Source organism: Polypterus senegalus, chromosome 2, assembly GCF_016835505.1.
Source record: "Polypterus senegalus isolate Bchr_013 chromosome 2, ASM1683550v1, whole genome shotgun sequence".
In the NCBI taxonomy this organism is placed as follows: Eukaryota; Metazoa; Chordata; class Cladistia; order Polypteriformes; family Polypteridae; genus Polypterus; species Polypterus senegalus.
The window spans coordinates 286,262,740-286,285,966 of NC_053155.1; the positions used below are offsets into that span (position 1 = coordinate 286,262,740).

The 23,227-nt window shown below is 37.6% G+C and overlaps 2 protein-coding genes across 2 annotated transcripts; both read right to left on the reverse strand.

Moving 5' to 3' along the window:
- Positions 1-316: 316 nt before the first annotated feature.
- LOC120524602 (olfactory receptor 146-like) lies at positions 317-2,271 on the reverse strand. Its single transcript, XM_039746433.1, has 2 exons — positions 1,320-2,271; positions 317-375 (listed from the first exon to the last, which is right to left on the reverse strand). Exons 1-2 carry the CDS (start codon positions 2,269-2,271, stop codon positions 317-319), a joined length of 1,011 nt encoding a protein of 336 aa, XP_039602367.1.
- A 14,926-nt stretch (positions 2,272-17,197) lies between these two features.
- Positions 17,198-18,219, reverse strand: LOC120524603 (olfactory receptor 51I1-like). Its single transcript, XM_039746434.1, is given in 2 exon segments — positions 17,198-17,397; positions 17,400-18,219. Coding segments are annotated over 2 exon segments (1,020 nt in total).
- Positions 18,220-23,227: the final 5,008 nt, after the last annotated feature.

Sequence of the window (23,227 nt, forward strand, 5' to 3'; positions counted from 1 at the left end):
AGCCAATCCCAGCCAACACAGGGCGCAAGGCAGGAAACAAACCCTGGGCAGGGCGCCAGCCCACCACAGGGTGCACACACACACTCTAGGGACAATTTAGAATCACAAATTCATCACAGAAAAGTGAACTTTGTTACTGTAGTATACAATAATTGCATTGTAGTAATATGTAAAGAATTAATGCAGTACCTTTCTTTTCCTTTTAAACAATATATAACACGCTTCTTCATTGTAAACATTTTTTGTCATTTACATAAGGATGTCACAATTTGTTTTTGTGACTTTTTTCTTAATATTAATATCAACATATTATGTATTAAATACACTCTGTGCCCATACAGAACATCTTGTTTTTATTATTAAAATAATGTTTGAAAGTTTTTTTTTTTTAATAGTAACCTGAATCTCAATCTTTCCCGATTCATAAGTGGCCTTTTCTTTTCTTTTTTTTTCACTCTTCTTGGCAATTGACATCACAGGAATGAGGTACTCGAATGTTCTGCCAATTATTTCTTTTTAGTTTTGAGGTGGCAAAATGATCCTGAGCAGTTATTACTGTTGATATTTCCAGGTGACTGGTTTAGAATTATTAACTTTTGAAGATTCAGTTTTCATTTTCACAATTCATCTTTTAATAAACATAAAAATATTTAATAAATTTTTCATTCACATTTATCTTAACTATAGGAAAAGAATAAATTATTTAAAATGTATAACAAAAAATGCAAAGCAACAATTTTAACTGAGAATTCTACAAAAAGTCATTAGCAGTGTATGTATTACATAATTAGTGAATTTCTGCTTTAAAAAAAGAATGAGTCACAATGATCTGAATTCCAATGAGAACATTAAAACATGCAAGAGGAATGCCTTGATTGAATACACATTAGCATTTTGTTTTATAAAAACAAAAAACAAATATTAAGCTTTTAACACAACCCAGTATTGTTTAACTGAAACATCATGGCAGTTAGATGGAATTTACTTGTTCAGATATGTGTTGTGCTGCAGTATATAACACCAGAACTATTGGGGCTCCAGAGAATATCCCAGTGGCAGCCAGTCACACACGTTCTCTCCAGTTTAGGTTATTGAGTCATTCTAACCTGGCCCTTGTGTGATTGTGAGTGTGGGTGCATAACTGGGAGGATTGGTCATGGACTAAGGGCCTGCCCTCTGCTGTTTCCTGCCCTGTATCCAGTGCTGCTGGGATAGCCTCTGGGCCCCCTTGATGCAGAATTACGATTTAGCAGGTTTGGGAATGTTATGGGGAAATTATTTGGCTAGAAACATGGTATTTATTACTCTCCCTTGTCTGTCTTTTCTTCTTTTGTAAAGTTTTTTTATTGAACTCATCACCTCTTCAGTTTTTATTGTATAAATGATAGGGTTCACCATTGGTGGGAGTGTTGCAGACAGTGTGTTATTAAGAATTCTTGTATTTGTATGAAAATTTGCAAATTGTGAGGCAACATATGTAAAAGCTAGTGGAACATAAAATATTGCCACCAAGATAATGTGTGATGTACACGTCTTTAATGCTTTTTGTCTTCCTTCTGCTGTTGTAATTTTTAACAATGTGAATCCAATGGCTACATATGATATCAGAATGAATGCCAGGGGTGCAAAAAGCAACAATGCTATGTCCGCAAAACCAATTACTAAATTGAGGTAAAAATCATTGCAGGCCAAGCGGTACACAGGTCCATGATCACAAAAGTAACTGTTTACCTCTGTAGACTGACAGAAGCTGAGCTTTGTAATCAGAAGTACAGTTGCAGACGTCATAACAGCAGAAAAGAGCCAAACTGACAATATGATTATTACCATCCTACTATTTGTATTAATGTTATGATATCGTAAAGGGAAACATATAGCAATAAACCGGTCATATGCTAATATTGCAAGAGAAAGTGATTGCATTGAACTGAAGAAATGAACAAAAAACATATCAGCCAAACATGCTTTATATGAAATAAAATGAGAGTTAAAAATAAATGTTTCAGTTAGTTTAGGAATGACAGCTGTTGTCGTACATACATCAGCTATGGCTAAGTGAAAAACTGCAAAATATTTTGCATTATGAAGGCTTTCTTCAATATATATTAAAACAATAAGAGACGTGTTAAAAATCACTGTAAAAATGTACACAATAATTAAAAAAATATAAAAGCAGTAAGCAAAAGGCATGTCATGAAAACCCGTTATGTAAAACATTTCTGGATAAACAAAAGTATCATTCACTGCACTTTTTGGACTTTGAGAACTCATCGGAAGTTGATTCTTGGCTGTTTTCTTTGGTTCACTGTTAAAATGGTCTAAATAAAAAATAGTTATTTTCTATTAATATATTGTATCCATATGAAGGTATCTTTACTTTCCTCAATCAAAAAAATAAAAATAACTTTTGCACATCTATAGACATGTCATATTAATAATAAAACAAGTCTACATTTTTCATCAATAGAGTTCATTATTTCCACAATAAATTGAAAGATGAGAAAAACTTAAATCATATATCATCTTCCAACATTATTTCTCAAATTCTAACTAATTTTTGCATAATACTGAAAAGAAGGAAGCTTACATAAGAAATGCTTCAATTAAGTTTGAAGGGAGAAATGATCTATAACTGGCATAATTTAAGCAAAATATATGTTTCTGTTTCTGTATATTTATTTATTTTACCTTGATAATTAAAATATGTTCAAAATTATTTAATAATAAAATCATATTTGCTCTTTTAATAAAGGTACTGATTAGGTATTTTAATATTGTTGTTTACAGCAATAAAAAATATTTCCATTTAAAACCAAAAAAAAATATATATATACAGTATATGACTAGGTCATTTGATAATACCCATTTGACAGATATCATTTGTGTACATACAAATGCATTACTTTAATTATTCTATAGAAAAGTGCACTTGCTGCTATTTAAAAATAAAGATAAGTGTAACATTTTCTCAATATAGATTAAAGCTTGTCATATCATTTGCTTCAAATATATATGAGATAATTACCTTTTTCCTCGCAGTAATAGTGTAGTTTGATTTTTGAAGAGTTTTTTATATAGAGAAATTTGTAATAAGATGCTAATTATATTCAGAAGAGTGGCAAAAGTGAAGTGTTCCTAATTCCCTGGATATCTCTAATCACCTTATCAGAAAGAGTCCCTGTGTACACAGCCAATTCACTTTAAGTATTTTAGAGAGACAAGAAATTAATAAATCCTTTGGTTTATAATATTTTTATATATGTTTAGTACATACAGTAGAAAATATACTTGATATTTCTAAAGAATCAAATAAACAAGACATAATGGCTAGCCTTTTAAAAGTACATACTCATAAATACATAACAGTAATAACTTAAGTGATTTTATTATTCCTATTGAACAGATAACACATTTATTTTACATGGACAGAGAAATGTATAGAATGCTAGCAGTGATCTTATAAACTGGTGTGACACTTTAAACTCCCTGAAAAATAATCACAAAGAAGTAAATGAAACATGTCAACTAATTAAGAACAATGATGGATATATAAAGAAAACAATCTTTCTGATTTCTTAATGACATTGGTTATTTAATCAGTATTTTTTGTTTGGCCACTCATCACCTTCTTTGCCATTTTTGCTGCTGGATCAGCTCTGCTTAAGCTGGAAACACTCTTAAGCTTCATACTTAATGAAAGTTGTATGTAATTGAATCACAAATGCCACTGTAAAGTACTTAGTGCTACTAAATGCAAGAATGTATGCAGTCAGATTGTGAATGCAAATGGAGAAAATTATGGAAATAGGGCACAGACTACAAAACTGGGACTGCCTGGACTAAGCTATTTGCAATTATTTTTTATTTTGTTGTGTTTTACATTCACCTTCACCATGCAATTCATGCTACAGAAGAGTAAAAGCAAGTTGGTGCTTTTACCACCAGGGTCGGATTTCCCATAAGACCAACCTAGGCCATGTCCTAGGGTGCAGCAGTCAGGGTGGTGTATATGGCGTATATGTCAGAAGAAATGACAACCACATATTTACAAATTTTTCAGTATTATTTTGAAAAGGCAATATAAAATGCTGTTTTTTAAATTTACATCCATATACATTAAATAAATTGAGCAGTACATTTACTTTGCCCATCTCTACAGCTTGCACTGTCTTGCTCAGACACAGGCAAAAAGCCTTTGCTATTTCTCTCTCACACACTCAGTTAAACTACGTGTTAAAGGAAAATTCCAGATTTGGCGTTACAATAGTGATTCAAAGTGATTCATTACACTCATATTGCTTGACTTCTACATATCTACTGATAGTTGGTACATGAAATATATTATTACAACTTTTATATACTGTTTAGTTTACTCAGGGCTGTAAGACTGAAAGCCGTAAGCAGAAAAAGTTGACGGGGTGTTCGCCAAATTATAAAAAAAGCATGAAACATGCACAACTTATGGCTTGTTTATGCAGCATCATTTAATGTGGTGTAATGTAAGTCTGACACAAAGTGCAAATGATTTCAATAAAATTCTATAATGTCAGATGAGAATCGATGTAAATCTTTTGCATTTTATGTTAATTTTATTGCTGACAACCTTAAAGCTGAACTTGAGAAAAGGTCAGTTGCTTACAAAGTGTTTGGCGAAAGATTTGGTGTTATTACAAAATTCTGGTCGCTGACTTCACCTGAACTTGAAGAAGAGGGAAGAAACCTGCTTTTGATTTTCAAAGATGATCTGGAATCCGCTCTATGCAATAAACTTATCCATCTGAAATCTCACATAACTGATTGCAACATTGTGACTTTGCAAGTGGCTACGAGAAAAAGGACAACAAACAATTTATCCAAACGTTGATATTTTATTAAGAATGTTTGTCTGCACGCCAGTAATGAATTCCTTAGCCGAAAGGTCTTTTTCTTCTCTGAAAAGAATCATGGATCATTTAAGATCTACAATACAGCAAAATAAGTTGAATGCCCTTGCACTTCTTTGCATTGAAGCAGATTTAACAAGATCTGTCGACTTCAATGAAACAACTGAAGCCTTTTCATGGACAAAAGCGCAAAGGAAGAAATTCTAGTAGGCACTTAAGACAAATTGAAGAAATTCAATGGAAAGTTTTTTGTAGGTGTTAAGGATATGCAATTTCATAAGTAGTGAGTTTTTAATTAAAAATATAATGTGGTTCAAAGATTATAAAGATTGTATTAAGTGCTTATATGTTTCAAAAATTAACTATTACATATTAAATTGAAAATTATAAATCAGCTTTTTGAGGGGGGAGGGGGTGCAGAATTATGTACTTTGGCCTAGGGTGCAGAAATGTGTAAATCCGGCCCTGCCTATAAAAATTAATGTATGCAATACATTTGACCATAAATCTGCCAGATCAAATTCCAGATGTCTAATGCTAAAATCTTGAGAAAATAATTAGGAAAAAGCAAAGAAGTTTAGAGTATATACAGTAGATTTTAAGAAAGAGTCAGAAACAAAAATAAGTATTGGAGAGAAACTGTATAACTAAGGTTTTAATATACAGTATTGCCTGAAAGACCTTGGGAAAAAGTTGTTTTAGGTGTCAGGTCTCTCTGTTAAGGAGGCTAGAAGTTGCCACATGCGCATGCAAAGGGCTCTAGTAATGCTAATATCCCACTGCTCCATGTAATAATGTCTCTTTTCTTTATCCTTCTGCAGACCGAAAGAATGATGGCTTTACCACCTCTGACATCACTTCAGGTGTCCCTCCACCTTCCTCCTAGAAGTTCTCAAATTCAGGAGATCAAGATATAGACTTGTGCGTGAAAACACATTTTTTTCTCAGCCTTGTTCGTTTAACACATTTATTTTCATTTCAGTAATGTGGGGTTCACCTTCAGGTGCCCCAAATTTTTATGCTGTTTTGTCTATTACACAGTCTTATGTACGTCAGCTCTTTTCTAATCTGTCTTACCTGCTCTGATCTTTAAACAATCAAAATACTATACACTTACAATTTCAAACCTACATAATCTAAGACAAGGTCATGGGGTGCTGGAGTTTATCTTAGAAACAGTAGGAAACAGGGAGGAAACAACCCTGGACAGTGCACCTGCTTATCCAAAGAATAACACAATACACACATCCACACACTTTCATGATCACTCATAATGGGGCCAATGTAGACTTCCCAATCAACCTTTTGGGTCTTTGGAGATGTGGGAGAAAAAACTTAATGTTTTGATGTAAGCTCAGGGAGTACACTCACAATCCACAAGGACAACAACAGTTCTCAAAGTGTGGATACTCTGTCCCAGAACAGCACCACTGACCACAATCATATCACCCATTTATAAAAATATATCTTATACAATTCAAATTAAATTCTTCAGGATAAATATACCTACTCCATGAAGAAGTATTTTCTCTGCAGGCTGTCTACTATTTTCAGCAGCAACAGAAGGCAAGTCCCAGTTCAATCAAAGGTCATTCACTTCACATTCCCACCACTTTCTCTAAAGGATTTTGCCCCTATTCTGTGTTAGGAATTGGAAAACCTGTTTTGGCCAGTTTAAAAATTATTTTTTGCTTTAGGCATTTTCTTCCAGTTCTTAGGACTTTAAAGACAAATAATTTTTGTCATTTATTTTCATGTTTGTGTGTTTTTATTTCCACAGAGGCAAAAAAGATTGACAATTTGTTTCCTTTTAATTTTTAAGTGCATCACACTGTGTAACTAAGTGGACACTAGGTGGTACTATTGCCCACCTTTTTCCTAACAGACAGACGCAGGACACAGGTTAAAACACCAAGAAGTATTTTAATTTTCTTATTTTTCTTCTAACCACTGCATCCAAAGCACCACAGCCACAATAAACACAATTAATAAATCAATAATCACAATATTGTTCTCCTCCACACCTCCCAGCAAGCATTGGATACCTCCTCTCGACTCAGGCTTGCTTGCTGGGTCTCCAACAGTTCTTTATATAGTCCAGATGGAAAACCTGAGTTTTCTTTGTCGGCCCGGAAGTACTTCTGGGCTTCTGTCCATGGCAAGGTGAGCACTTAGACTTCCACCATCTTCCCACAGCATCTTCTGGCGGCACCCACGGTACCCAGAAGGACTGTGTTGCCGAACATAATGTCCCATAGTACCCTGCAGGAACCTGGGACACTGCTGTAGTCCAGGGGAGCTGCCTTCTATCATCTTGTGGAAGGCAGTGTTCTAGAAAAGCTGCCTTTCCTCATCCTTCTATCTTAGGGGTGTCCTGGCTGGGTTAAGTTGCCGGCCGTCTCTTACAACTGTCATCCTAGAATCTGTGGATGCATGATTCACATCACAAAGACTCATTTATACATCCAGTGCTACACCAGTAGCTCTTTTCCAGGTTTACAGATTTGACCTGTAAATAATTGTGGTTTCGTAATTTAGGTTCTGGCATTTTGGTTTATGTTTCTTAGCTTTCTCATCTTAACTTAATTCTCTATCTTAGTGTTTTTGCTCTGTTGAATTCTTAGTTTCTTTATTAAAATATATCTCCTGGTCTGCTGCTAATTATATCTTGGCAGATACCCTCTCCCGCTCTATGTAAAGGGGTCAAGTAAAGGTATAAAAGGCAGGTGGTTAGCTGCAGTTAATTGGAACCGGTTCAGGTTTTTACAACTGATATAATGATTTGACTGTGAATTGGACAATTTAGAATGAAAAATAAAATCTTAAAATAATTTTCAATTTTTTTTGGAATGATTTTATCATCGGTAATATCCAAAAGATGGCTCGTTTTATTGAGTTTAACTTTTCTGTGGATGCTATGGTTGAAACGAATGCCGTAAAGCCTTCTTGATGTCCACGTTTGGACAGTCATCAACAATCACCTGATTACCCTTTACCATTCATGTTAGTGAAATGAGCTAAACCAAATAAATCCAGGACCACCAATTAGAAAGGAAAGGACAGATATTCTTACAACCACAACAAACACTGCCATGTCGACAAACAATGAATTATCTGTCTGATTTATTTTTAGTTATGACACAAAAACTTAAACAAACATTAAATACATGACACAAATATGCATTCCGTTTTCGTACATTTTACACATTGGATTGCATTTCATTTTGGCAAAGATAATCCTCCACACTCGCAAGCGTCTTACACAAACAACACTTCTGGTTACAGACCCCAACCTACTTTTGACCTCACTTTTGGCCCCAACCCTTTGAACACACCCTCTTTGGACACACCCCTTCCTCCTCACCGACTATAAAGACAGCCATCTTCTCTTGCTTGTCAGTCCTGTCTTGGATACAGGCTGACGTGACTACTGTGTTGATTAAATGCGATTGATTTATTACTTTGTTTTCTTTTTCAGTATTGATGAATATTGTTGAATATATGGGGTTAGAACCCCAAATATTGTTTTTGTCTCTGTTGCTCTTTTTCCATTATATAAATTTGTAGGTAGAGATTCACAAAGAAAGGAAATGAGTCACGTATCTTAAAATAGTTTTTTATTCCTAAGTTTTTGACAACCCACCTACTGAATATATGTATATGTGTGTAAAATCACTCACTAAAACATCAACAAAAATACTATTTCCCATTTATGTAAAAAGCTAAAATAAAGCAGGATTGTACATCTAGGGTAGGTGATATCTCTTAAGAAAGGACATTTCAATATATCAATATTTAGGGGTAAAAACACCCTAGAATAAAAAAAATTGTCAAAAATGTCGACAGATTTGATTGAAACTTGGTGACGCTGCAGAGAAAGCAAAATGAGTCGACGTGTTTTTTCTATTTGCTGTTATTTGTCATAACAATGCTCTAGTGAGTGGGACATTCTAACGCAGTACACTTACCTTTTCGCCACAGAGATCCAGTTCATGCAAATGAAAGCCATTTGTGAAAGTGAAGTAAAAGGGGCTAAAATCTACCCCTACAATAAAAAAAAACTAAATACCTCAAAATCTCAAAATGCTTTCACAGAGTTAATTGAAATTTGGTGATGTCATAGAACCAAGAAAAGTATTTGTTTTTGTATTTGTTAATACATATTTGTTCATATTAATATTAATACTGGATCTGTGCTAATGTTCATGCTCTGTTCTGGGCTGAGAGGGGGCTTTATGCAAACGAAGGAAATGTTAAGGGCTTTACTGACCAATTAGATGAATAGACAAGTGAAAAAAGCAGTTTGCTGAAGAGGAAAAAAGGCACTAGATCATTTTTGGAAAGCATGGTGAGGTGTGAAATGAAAGGAGAAAATTTGGGTGAAGATCAAGTGAGATGCAAAGCTACATATATGTGCTATAAAGCCCCAGTAAGTGTGCCAGGCACTTTGGCTGTGACTGTGAGAGTAGATGTTGTTTTGCTAGAAGTGAAAAGTGAGGGACAGAGAAATGTAGGCAGAACTGATGTCCTTGGATCCAAGACAAGATGGCGCAGAAGATGTCAATTGAAACTTAGCAGATCCCTCACTATAATATACATTTTCATCTACAAACTTTGAATGAGGATCTCTCACCCCTGCCTTCTGAAAAGGTTTACATGCACATCTGCTTAATTTAAATGGGATCCCCCACCCAACCTCTCAGCTCTTTAAATTTTTAACTCTTACATTTGCATCTGTGGACTTTGAAGGGGACCACAAACAACTGACGACTAACACATGAAAATCCATCCATTATCCAACCTGCTATATCCTAACTACAGGGTCACGGGGGTCTGCTGGAGCCAATCCCAGCCAACAGAGGGGGCAAGGCAGGAAACAACCACCAGGCAGGGCGCCAGCCCACCGCAGATGAAAATCATAAATCTCTAATAATGATAATAATAGATACTCAAATTTCACTTTCTTTCTACAGACTACTCATTTCAATTCAAAAGAATTCACTTTCCTGTAAATCTGTGTTTTGCAGGAAAATCCAGGCCACTAGAAAAAGCAGGCATTGATGTAGTCATGCTAGAATGTTTTGGTCATAGACAATTGCGTATAGCATGTTCAAAGGTAAGCTGCTCCAGTGACCTAATAATATATAATGTGAATAAAAATGCCCTAGTAAATCCATACTGTACCATTTCATTTGGGATTTAATTATCCCATGGAACTAAAACAAAACAAATGACACATTTTAAAAAGAATAATACTTCAGTAAAAGAGATTAACATTGCAAATGCCTTATGTTGTGGGGAATCACAAAACAGTTTACAAATAAATTATTAATATTATACACTGCAAAAGCAACAGTTCCATCAGGTACATACAAATGATCACACTTTTAGGAATGTAGTATTTAGATACAAAAAAATATAAAACAGACAGCAAAGGGCAAATCATGTAAACTGATTATGTAAAACATTTCTGGATGAACCAAAGTATCATTCACAGGTGTTTCTGCACTGTCATGAGAAGCAGATTTGTGATTCTTTTTTCTTCTGTTTATTATAAAAATATGTAGAGAAAAGTCAACTAGATATTTTGTGTGATTTGGTGACACCCACTTAAAGATCAAAAAGCAGTACCTTACTTTTTGTAAACTAATAATGGTATATTGCATCTTGTGGTAGATTAAGGGATTTGCTCGTACCTTTGCACCCTCAGACACCACGTCAGACACCAGATAAAAGTCCAATAGTGATATTTATTATAACAATAATGTGCACAAAGCACTCTCCACTCCCAAATACTCCAATAACAATACAATAAACCAATAATAATCCTCCACTCTCCCAGACGCTTAGCCACCCTGCCTCCCAACTCAGCTCGTCTGTCTGGGAGCTCCCACAGTCCTTTTATATCCCCCGACCCGGAAGTGTTCCCAATCCAACAGTCCACAAGTCCTTATTCCTTCCGGGTCAGGGTAAACAATGCTTTTTCTCACCCCGGAAGCCCATTGCTCTTCCTATGACGAACTTCCAGGTCATAGGGCACGAAGAACTCTTCGGTCCTCCCTGCAGCTCCCTCTTGTGGCCCCCATGGCATCCAGCAGGGCGGTGCATAAAAACTCCATTGTCCATGATGCCCTGCTGGTCTTCTGGGGACCTCCATGCTGCAAGGAGGGCTCCACCTGGCGGCTTGGGGGTATTGGCAGGGGTACATGGACGGCCATATCTTACAGTACTCCCCCCCCAGTGACGAATCATGATTCGGAGCGGCCAGCCCCGTGAGGGATGTCTTCCTCCAGGAGGAGTTGTTGGTCGGGTCCTGGCGAAGTCCAGAAAATTTCCGCGAGAACCTTGGGGGAATATTAAATAAAAAAGGATTTGTATTCCACGTCCTCCCAAGACAACGTCGCCATCCATGTCCCGGTCAGCAACATTCATAGCACAGCCGCCTTCCTCCTCCTTTCCCCAATCCTTCGGTTTGGTTCACGTGTCCTTCTCCAGCATCTGACATGCGGAAGTCCGTTGTATTGTCCGTCTGCCCGCACAAAAGCGCCACGCCGTCTTCAGGAGATTCTCCTGCATCCCGCAGAACTTCCGGATGATACTTTTCCGAGGTATGTGCATGGTACAAAATGCGTAATTTTAAATAGATTATCTATATTTCCAGCACATACCTCATTGTAGTTTTCTTCGTCTGGAGTCCTCTCCCGATCCGTGTAGTCACCCTGTCGCTCATCCCGAGTGTCGGCCATGACGAACATGGAACTTCTGCTGGTGCTTTTGCCCTGTTTTGTCTTCTTTTTCCCCATTACGGACTTGAAAAAGGTGAGGTTTCTGGCGATTATTCCTGTGTGTGTCGTGACGCTGTCTTCCCGGGGTATTCTGTACACAGTAAAATTTTTCAGGTCCTTTGCCAAACTGACGGCCAGAGAATCCTGCCGACTATGCCAACTGTGGTAGATTAAGGGTTTTGCTCATACCCTTGCACCCTCAGACACCACGTCAGACACCAGATAAAAGTCCAATAGTGATATTTATTATAACAATAATGTGCACAAAGCACTCTCCACTCCCAAATACTCCAATAACAATACAATAAACCAATAATAATCCTCCACTCTCCCAGACGCTTAGCCACCCTGCCTCCCAACTCAGCTCGTCTGTCTGGGAGCTCCCACAGTCCTTTTATATCCCCCGACCCGGAAGTGTTCCCAATCCAACAGTCCACAAGTCCTTATTCCTTCCAGGTCAGGGTAAACAATGCTTTTTCTCACCCCGGAAGCCCGTCGCTCTTCCTATGACGAACTTCCGGGTCATAGGGCATGAAGAACTCTTCGGTCCTCCCTGCAGCTCCCTCTCGTGGCCCCATGGCATCCAGCAGGGCGGTGCATAAAAACTCCATTGTCCATGATGCCCTGCTGGTCTTCTGGGGACCTCCATGCTGCAAGGAGGGCTCCACCTGGCGGCTTGGGGGTATTGGCCGGGGTACATGGCCAGCCATATCTTACAATCTTTAGATATAATGTTATGATACACATATGCCCAGTCCTTGGCCTTTTTCACTGTGTTCTATAAATACACATCATACAATCACTAGTCTTATGATTTTTCTCAAGTCTTGCATCCCAGTTTATCATTTACCTCACCCACAGAGTCATTCCCACCTTAATTTTATTCTGCACATGCTGCCATTCTGCCTAGTCCTATGCACGTTTGCCAGGCTAATGTTTAAGATCCACAGAACCCCAAATCTTAAAACATAATTTGCATCCCATATTGCCAGATAATACACACAGGACATGTCTAACCTAAAACTTATTCTGTTTTTATGATCAGGATACCTGTATTTCCTTGAATATAAATTTTGCCTTCTTTTCCTTCAGGGTTAGTGAAATGTCTACCATCTATACTGGATCGATTATTGTGGCCAAAAAGGTGTCTCCATAAGATCAAAGAAGAAAGAACACAGTCAGAGATGCATAATCATATAGTTCATCAAAACAACGTGAAATGCCGAATTTGTAGTCAAAAGTCCGAAAAAATAGGTTATTTAAAAGCAGAAAATCCAAACTGGTGTATCATGATTGAAGCTGCTGGCTTGTTCTGTTCTGTGCTCAAACCTGACCATATGTGTACTACTGTATAATAAGACCCTAATTCATATTGTTTGTTTTATATTTTTTTTCATTATTATTCTTGGCATATTGTGTAGACTTGTTTTTGTATATTATTTTTTATTTTATTATTTTGTTTTACTATTAATGTTGCACATGTTGTCAAACCTTTAACAGCTTCACGAATCCTGTCTTTTTGTTATGCTAATGATAAATAAATATTAACAGATAAAGGAGTTCAGGATGGTTTCATTACCCCTTTGTGGAGGTTCGCATAAAGTGGCACATTGTGAGTCACAATGAAGAAGCTTCAGTGGTTAGCTGGATTCAAAGCCAGAGCTCAGCATTACAGTGCATGTGGTAAACACTGGTTACAGTGGGATGATTTAAATTCATATGCGATTGCATTCACTTTCTTTCCTCCCTCATACTGCTTGATCACCTTCATTTTTGTGTCAATATCAATTGCCTTTTTCCTGTAATTGTAAGACACATGTAACTGAATGTAGTCGAAACCATGCAGGTAATAAACTAAGATCTAGATGAATGATTCACAGCATACAGAGTTACCGTGGCAAACACTTGCCCAAGAGATGTGGTAGCACTTGTAAGTTGAATGGTTGTAAGACGCATAGGTCATAAGTCAACAACTACCTGTACAGGTATTCACACAGAAATTAAACAAGTACAAGTTGGAACCAGTTTTTAATGGATATTGACATGCGCTAACACCAATGACGTTGTGCAAATAAACAAATTTATTTCATGATTATTTCATGTTACCTACTTACTTTAAGTAGAATTTTTTAAATATTTGGAGGGGGTGGGGTGGCGCCAAAGTACCTTGCATTACAAACCGCCACTGTCTGTATGTGAAAATTTAAAATATCTAAGCCTATTATACAGCAAAATCAAATTATATATTACTGGACTTTGAATTTTCTTAAAAATGACACAAACTCGTACTAATACTCATACTAATAATGTCCAACACATAGAATATTTCAGACTGATTGCATCCAACCTCAAGCTTTGATTCCCCTAAGGTTCTGAACCATCTTAATGACTTACGTCAAATAATTTTCATGCTGCCTTTTTTGAGAAAGTTGTGAAGGCCAGGAGCTTCTCAAGGAGTTCCTTTTATTCCTTGGTAATATTCCCAGTGGAGTAAAATATTTTCTATGTTGAAACAGAAGAGATTATAATGATGATGCAAACATCTATAGTGGATGTTAAGAAAATGTTTCTTCACACCGAGAACCACAGACACATGGAATAAGTGACCAAGTGTTGTTGTAGACAAAAAGACTTTTGGGGACCTTAACAACTCGACTTGATGTTATTTTGGCAATGTAAATAAAGACACACCGCCGCCATGAATCTGCCTGCATCACTACCCGCACTATGCTACTTGTGATACACTTATGTACTGACCATTGATAACATTTGTGTCATATTTTTTTGATATTTCTACAGTATACGGGGCCAGAAACCCCAAACCTTTATGCTTATTGGTTCATTCTTTTACAGTGGCGTAGCCGGCAGGATACAAACGTCCGAATATGTCAGAAGGACAGGACCTGAACAGCGTGCTGCAAGGTATGGCAGCACAGATACAGTCCCTCCAAATTGAGCAGGCCACAACAAAGTGGGAACTTGAAGATACCAAGGCAAGATTGGCCACTGTAGAGACGGTAAGACCAGATCCGCCACAACCTCCACCTCCTCCGATCGTTCCATTGACTGGGGCAGACGATATAGAGTCATATCTGGGCATATTTGAGAGGACAGCCACCCAGAACCAGTGGCAGTGAACCGAGTGGGCGTCCATCTTGGCACCATACTTGAAAGGTCCTGCGCAGCGGGCTTATTACGACCTCCCCGAGGAGGAGGCAGCGAATTATGACCTCCTAAAAGCGGAGATCCTGGGGCGCTATGGCATTATGTCAGACCAGCAGGCTAGCGAGTGGCGTAACTGGCAGTTTGACCCCGATCGGCCGGCAAGAGCCCAAGCCTTTGAATTCTGGGGCAAGATGGGGCGCTGATTATGGCCCGAAGGTCCCCAAGCCCGGAAAGTCATTTAACAAGTGGCGTGTGAGGGGCTAGTCAACCTTGCCCAGCAGGTCCGACGACACCCCTTTAAAGACATGAAGGGTCTCCTGGATGTCGTGGAGTGTCAGCTCGCGGGGCCCGACAGGAATGTGCCATCACCCCCGAGCCCACTCGCCGCGCTGCGGAAGCCTCGACAAAGCCCAGAGAAAAGCCGGCCTCTCCACGCTGTTTCAAGTGTGGCGAGGCCGGACATCTACTACCAGCCTGTCCAATCAATGTCGACCCTATGGACTACAGTTGGGCCACTACTGAAAGGTACTGTACTCTGTCACACCCTCTGGTGATCCCTAATATGGGAGTGGTATTGGTGAATGGGTACTCGGTTGTGGCTATATTTGATTCCGGCAGCAACATAACCATTGTGGCTCGCCGTTATACTTTACCGCGACAGAGGCTAAAACAACAATTACAGGTCACTTGTGTATATGATAATACCAGATCGTATCGTTCTGCAGAGTGTTATATCTCCTGGAATGGGGACTTAAGTCGGTTATAGGTTGCGATGTTACCTGAGCCCCCTTTTCCAGTGATGTTGGGACATGACTGGTCATATAAAACTAGCGGTAAGATAAACAACCACTCCTGGGGCCTCGTTGGGTCTGCACCCTCCCTGCAGCTCCCACGCCGTGCACTCAGGCAGACAGTGATGACGTAGAAAGCCGGGGGGAAGAAACTCAAGTGACGGACCCTGACCCGGAAGTATCCGCCGGGGAGGGCACGAGCCAAGGAGCCATTATTTCCCCCGAGCCACAAGATCCTCTAGCCAGCATGGATCATCAGTTCAGATCAATGCCTGCGTCATTTAAAAGGGAACAGTGGAATGATGATTCCCTGAAGTTTGCCCGGAATGCTATTGTTTTCCCCGGCAGCCGTCAGGCTGACAGTTCCATACCACAGGAACCCTACTTTGTTTTAGAAAATAATCTGTTGTATCGAGTTGCGACGCATGAGGGCAAGGTACGGAAGTTGTTGCTAGTACCGCGTACCTTCCGGCAGGAGGTTTGCGAACTAGCTCATGCCGACCTCCTAGGCCCCAGGGCTGGTAGAACGGTTCAATCAGACTCTCAAGCAGATGCTGCGCAAGGTAGTCAGCGTGGACGGTAGGAACTGGGATCAGCTCTTGCCTCTCGTGCTTTTTGCTTACCGGGAGGTACCTCAAGCCTCTACGGGTTTTTCCCCTTTTTGAACTGTTATATGGACGCCAGCCTTGGGGACTTTTAGATATAATAAAAGAAGGATGGGAAGCTGAGGCTCTGCTCTCCACAAATGTATTAGAGTATGTGAGCTGAGGGGGGGGTCATGTCACGCACGTGCGAGTAGGGGGCCGTGGACGGACCCAAATGATATGACCCAAATGATATTGCGAAATCATATGCCAGGAGGGAGTGGCGGAGTACTAACCTTTCTCTCTTTGTTTCCTGCAGAAAGAAAGACGCACCGCCACCATGAATCTGCCTGCATCACTACCTGCACTACGCTACTTCCGCCCTTCCTCTGTCTACTCCTTGTGACGTCAGCAATCCCACCATCCATCTCAGCTCCTACCCAGCATACCTCTCTACTTCCGGCCCCTCCTCCATAAATGTTCCTCCTCCGCCATCTTTGAAAGGTCTACTATGTGATACACTTATGTACTGACCATTGATGACATTTGTGTCATATTTTTTTGATATTTCTACAGTATACGGGGCCGGAAACCCCAAACCTTTATGCTTGTTGGTTCATTTTTTTACACTATTTAAAGAAATCATTTTATATTTAAATTACTCCAGAAACCCATTAATGTTAGAATTTTGTTTCTTGTAACCCCTTTTATAGTAAATATTAATCTAAAATACTTTAAAAATAAACTTTAATATTATACAACATGTGTAGTTAATAGCTTCACTGAATACATATACAAGCATGAATAAATATACAAGCAATAAAAAATCTGTATTTTTTGCGATCAGCTTTTTATTAATAAGCACAAAATGACAGAAAATAAACAATAAACATCTGTACATTATGCAATAAACCGAGTCTCTAGAAGTTAATACAAACTAATAATACAGTTTTTCATTTTTAAAAGAAGTTTATCAAACGTCAAATTAATTAATTTGGATTTATATGTTTAGTGATTGTTTTATTACTGGATTTGGCTGTTTGAGTCATTACTCTTTTCGTCTGTCTTTTCTTTCGTAACGTTTTGATAGAAGTCATTATCTCTTCAGTCTTCAGTGTATAAATGACAGGGTTCAGCATTGGGGGAACTGTTGTAGCTAATGAGTTACATAAAATCCTTGCATTGGGAAAAAAATTGTAAACTGTGATGCAAGATATGAAAAAGCTATTGGAAGATAAAACATTGCCACCAAGATCATATGTGAAGTACATGTTTTTAGCGCTTTCTGCCTTCCTTCTGTTGTTGCAATTTTCAGCAAGGCAAACCAAATAGCTACATATGAAATGAGGATGAAGGTCAGTGGCACAAAAAGCAAAAAAGCTATGCATGAAAAACCAATTATTAAGTTCAGGTGAAAATCATTGCAAGCTAATATGTAGACAAGTCCATAATCACAAAAATAACTGTTTATCACTGTCGACTTGCAGAAGCTGAGTCTTGTAATTAGGAACACCATTGTAGACAACAAAGCCCCAGCAAACACCCAAAGTGAAAATATAATTAGGACCATCCTGCTGTTAGTATTAATATTGTGATATTGTAAGGGGAAGCATATAGCAAGAAATCGATCATATGCTAACATTGCAAGAGAAAGAGACTGCATTACGTTAAAGAAATTTACAAAAAACATATTAGTTAAACATGCATCATATGTAATAAAATTAGAGTTAAAAAGAAATGTATCTATTATTTTAGGAACTAAAGCTGTAGATGTACATACATCAGCTAAAGCTAAGTGACTGACAGCAATATATTTTGGGTTATGAAGACTTTGATCAAAATATATTAACGAGATGACAAACATGTTAGAAAACACTGTAAAAACATAGACAATGAACAAAAAAATATAAAAATAGTTAGCAAAAGCCAAACCATTTAAACCAGTTATGTAAAACATTTTTGGATGAAGCAAAGTTTCATTTGCAGAATTTTTTGTACTCTGGGAACTCATGGAAAGAAAATTAGTGATTTTCTTGTTCGTTTTTTTTTTTTGTTTTTTCAGCTGGTCTGGGGAAAAGAAAACGAGATATTATTAGCAGATTTTTTTTTAAGTTAACAGTCATCTGCAGAAAAACAATTAAATAATGTCTTTTAATTGAAGTTGATAACATGAAGTTCATGTCAGTTTCTTCAGATGACAAAAGTTACATTTTTAAAAATGTGTAAAGCAACCATAGTTATTTCTACTTGTGATCCAACTATGCACAGTTTCATGAGTTTTCCAGCTCTGTGTGCAACAATATAAAAACTTATTCAAGAATTGTTCAGCATTTTTGTCTGAATCAGTTACAAAAATACACTCTGCTTAATGCTGTAAAGGAAAAGTTAACATAAAAGACAGTGGTTTAAATTTAAGTATAACCAACAATCATAGCAAAAAGCTATTTTACAGTAATAAGTTGATCTATAATTTTCTGGTCCTTTACCTATATAAATACATTCATTAATAATATTGCTGGAATAAAAAATCCAGAAAAAGTGGAATGATGCAAGATAATTTGCAGGTGGTCAGACTGACAAAAATATTTTCCAGTCCCACTGAGTTACCATTGCTCTAAAGCATATAAATGAAACACATGCGAGTAAAGTAAAAATATGACATTTGAATATATTATTATAAAATCTGATGAACTGCACACATATTTATTAAAATTGACACTAACAGATATTTAAAATATTTATTTTCAAATAAAAGTCATTTGTTAACAGATAAGGACTAACAGCTAAAAAATACCTTGTTTTATTTCTCTCTCATAATATTATAGCTACTACTTCATTTTAAAAGTGCAGATGCATTTAATCATTGTCAATTACAGATGAATGTGTGATGTATCATATACTGCAATATTCCTCAAGTGCATTTAGATATTTGCAGAGCAGTATTTTATAAGAGGATGGTAGCATTTGTAATGAGATGCAAATTATATTCTTATCTGTTAAGTTTTCCTAATTCACTGGAGATCAAAGATGAGAAAAAAGCCTACATGTTTACAAAAAACAACTCAAGGAAAACCTTCATGACTTTTACTGTAAGAGTAACATGTATCTCTTAATGGAATTAAATATAATTATATTTTATAAAGGGTCATTAAGACATTTGCTCATAAACGTAATAATTATCCTTTTTCATGTTTAGACTAGTACTGGCATAAATTAACTGCTGCGCTGAAAAGCTTTTATTAGTCAAACCATGAATATTTAAACTTGTACTTAAAAAAGGTAACATTTAAAAAAAAGCAGATGGTCACATAAGTTTTCAGGAAGACAATAATGACTAATGACTACAGACCAGTGACACTTAATGTCATATCATGATGACCTTGGTCCTGGACTATAGGAGTGCTCTTGTGGTAGACCATCTGGACCCACTGCGGTTTGCTTATCAGACAAAGACTGTAGTGGAGGATGCAATTATCTACTGTATCTGCTCCACAAGGTTTATTTTCAAAGATGGCAGCACTGTGAGGATTATGTTTTTCGATTTCTTCAGCGCCTTTAGTGCCATCCAACCATCCATGGTAAACTCAGAGATTTGCAAGTGGATTAGCCTACAGTGTCCTGGATAGTGGAATATCTGTTGGGCAGACTGAAGTTTTTCAGACTGAAGGACTGGGATTCTGATACGGATATGAGCAACAATGGAGCACCACAAGGAAAAGTCCTGTCTTCTTTTCACTTCACTCTGTACACCGCTGACTTTAAACATAACGCCAGGTCATATTACTTGCAGAAATTTTCAGATGATTCTGCATTTATGGGGTGTACTGATAAGGAGGTTGAAACAGAGTATAGGAGTCAGGTGGAAAAGGGTGTTTCTTGTATGAAGAGAATTGTCTGCATCTTACCCATAACAAACCCAAGGAACTGGTCACTTTCACAATACCAAAGAGCCTCTATGTCACTGTTCAAAGAGTGGATGTAGAGATGGCCCACTCCTACATATACTTGGTGTTCCATAACAATGACAGGTTGGACTGGCCTCATAACACTGAGGTACTATATAAGGAAGGGCACAGCCAGCTTTAATTATTAGAAGACTGTGTTTCTTTAACTCTGTGATGGCCAGTGTGATTTCCTATGCTGTGGTGTGCTGGGTTAGTAACACCACTTCAAGAGAGACCCACTGAATCAACAAGCTAATTAAAAACCATTATAAATCAATGTAAATTTTATTTTTAAAAGCATGTTTCATATGGCCAAAGCACTTTGAAAATATTTAAAATGGTATAATAGCACAGAAAGGGAATAAATAATACAAGGTACAAACTCGTAACAATGTATTAAACACAATATAAAAGATGTATACCCGAAAAACAAAGTTTTGAATTAGAACAAGTAAAACTAAACAGAAATAATATACAGAATGCTAGAAGACAATAAACAACATAATAATTGATATACTCATAAGCATCTGACCAAGAGTGTGAACTGAGAGAAAAGGCAAGACTGTATGTGTACTAAATGTTAAATTCCATTGTTAAGAGATGTGTACTAAATTGTGTTTTTAAAGGTTTGAAGAGTATGGACTAAGAGCCAGGTAAGACAAATGTGAGTTCCTAAAGCCCAGTGTCAGGTATTACAGGCACACTATAGATGCCCAAGGGTTGCACAAATGTCAGAATGGGTTTTAGGCTGTGTTGAAGGCCCCACAACCGAAAATGTTACTTGGGTTTGTGATTATAATTAGTTTCTGCCGAACCTGGCAACTGTACTACATCCACTCAATGAGCTATTACAAGCTGGCAAACAGTGAAAATGGTCCAGAGGCAAAGAAACTTGTCACATCTGACACAGTCCTCACATACTTTAAATCGTCCCTTCTGGCATTGGAGCAGTGATGTCTGATGTCATAGAAAATGTCAGCCCAGAGAAAGGAGTTCCTGCCACAGATTAAGTTTACAAAGTTTTACTTTAATGATAAAATAAACTACAAGATTAAATGGGAAACTTCAATCTTTTTTTTCACTGTGTCCCTTTTTTTTTCTTTTCTCTGTACCCTAATATGCTTCCATAAGACACTCAGATGGTGGGCTACAACTTGCCTTTTCACATTGATGTTGATATCTGACCACTTTCTTTTATTTCAGGCACTGTGCGACTTTCTGAACTTGAACTTCTGAGTGTTTCCGCCACTCTGTATCACTCGATCAACTTCCTTTTGTTGTTTATACCACTGCTTAAGCCAAAAAATAGTATGTTTTTAATTGCCTCCACTTTGCATTCACTGAAATTCTTTTTTTCACATGGTTTTGCCATTGTCTTTTAAACCAACACTGAACAGGGAAGGTGATATTTATATTGATTTGCATATTAAAATATGCAAAATTCTGGTAGAAGTCGGGGTGGGACAGCAGGCGCGTGCATGTGCTTTACTTTTCATGCTGACCAGCATATATGGAACTGAAGTGCATCTGAATTGTTTTGTGAGTATGTACATTGCCACTTTTGTCTGTACATAATGTTTTAGTGTGATTTTTATGCACAGCGTTATGCATGAGGCCCCAGGTCTCCAAATGAGGCACTTTATGGGGAAAGACAAGTTGTGCAATCAGAACTCAACCTCTTGACAAGAAAAGAAGTGGAACAACTAATTTTTAAATCGCATTATAATTAACAAGGAGAGAAGGATAATAAGGATAAGGATAATAAGGTATTAGCTGAACAAATCCACAAGCAGGAAGTTTGCAATGCATATCAGTAATTAGCAAAACAGATGGAGATAAAATTATGGACCATAAAAATATAATGCAAACATTTACAGACTATTATAAGTCCTTATATTCTACTCAGTTTAAAGAAGACAAGACACAATCTAATGTGTTTTTGATGCATCACAGATACCACCTCTGACAATCCCAGAATTACTAGATGCTTTAAACTCACTTGAGAGTGGGAAAGCAGCAGGTCCTGATGGCTACCTTGCTGAATGCTATAAAAACATTTCAAATAAGTTAGCTCCCCTTTTATTAGCAGCATTAATAAAAGCCAGAGACAATAAAATTCTTCCTCAAACTTTTTGCCAAGCATTAATCCTTTGTAAGTTCGTGTTATAATAAGTTTGTTATAATATTAAGAGTTGTGTCACTGCATCTGTTTTAACTCTTTTTATATGTATTTTTCATTCTTTTTCTGTGTAGCATGCCATGAAGAACTGAGCCAGATTTAGCATAGAGTGTCAGCATTCAGAATTGCTGGGCCAAGCAAAGAATAAAGACAGACAAGGACAGCTGGAAGGCTGTGGTGTAAGCACTAAAAAGGACCGAGTGTTATTTGAACCTACTGTTTGATGTTCAGCACGAAATTGTCTTCCTTGTTTGGAATTGTAATGAGAGTCTGGGGCGTGTAGAAACAATATAAAAGAAGCTGGAGCCTTGCCAACTTTGAGAAACTGTGTGGACGAAAGAGATTGGTCCAAAATCCACCTCCTTTGTGACAAAAAAGCAGTTTCTACACGACCGAGTCCCCAAGAGAAATCCTCGGTGAAATGAAGCTTGCCTGTTTCTCCTGTCTGTACAGCAAGTAAGCCGCATTAAACAAGGTATATTCTGCCTTTTCTATGACTTTGTCACCGCCTATCACTGAAAAGAGGGATATCGCCGTTATTATTTATAATTATTTAAATATAGGTTTATTAAAACGCCACAATATAAAAGAACATATTTCCAAGGAGCTAACACTCCCATCGGAAACAGTTCACTTGTTCGTGGATGAGTGATAAATTATTACATTGTAATCATATAAACTGTGGAATAACAATGGCAACTGAGTACTTAACTACAGCGTTACTTTGTATTACACAGCAATTCTGGGGTAATAACATATTGTCCCCCTTGGTCAGTGACAAGGGTAAATTCATGTCTCAGAAGGTAGTATCTCAGCTGCGTCACCACCCATTTGAATGCCAGGGCTTCCCTCTCGACTGCGGCATGCCTGGTCTCCCCCGTCCAACAGTTTCCAGC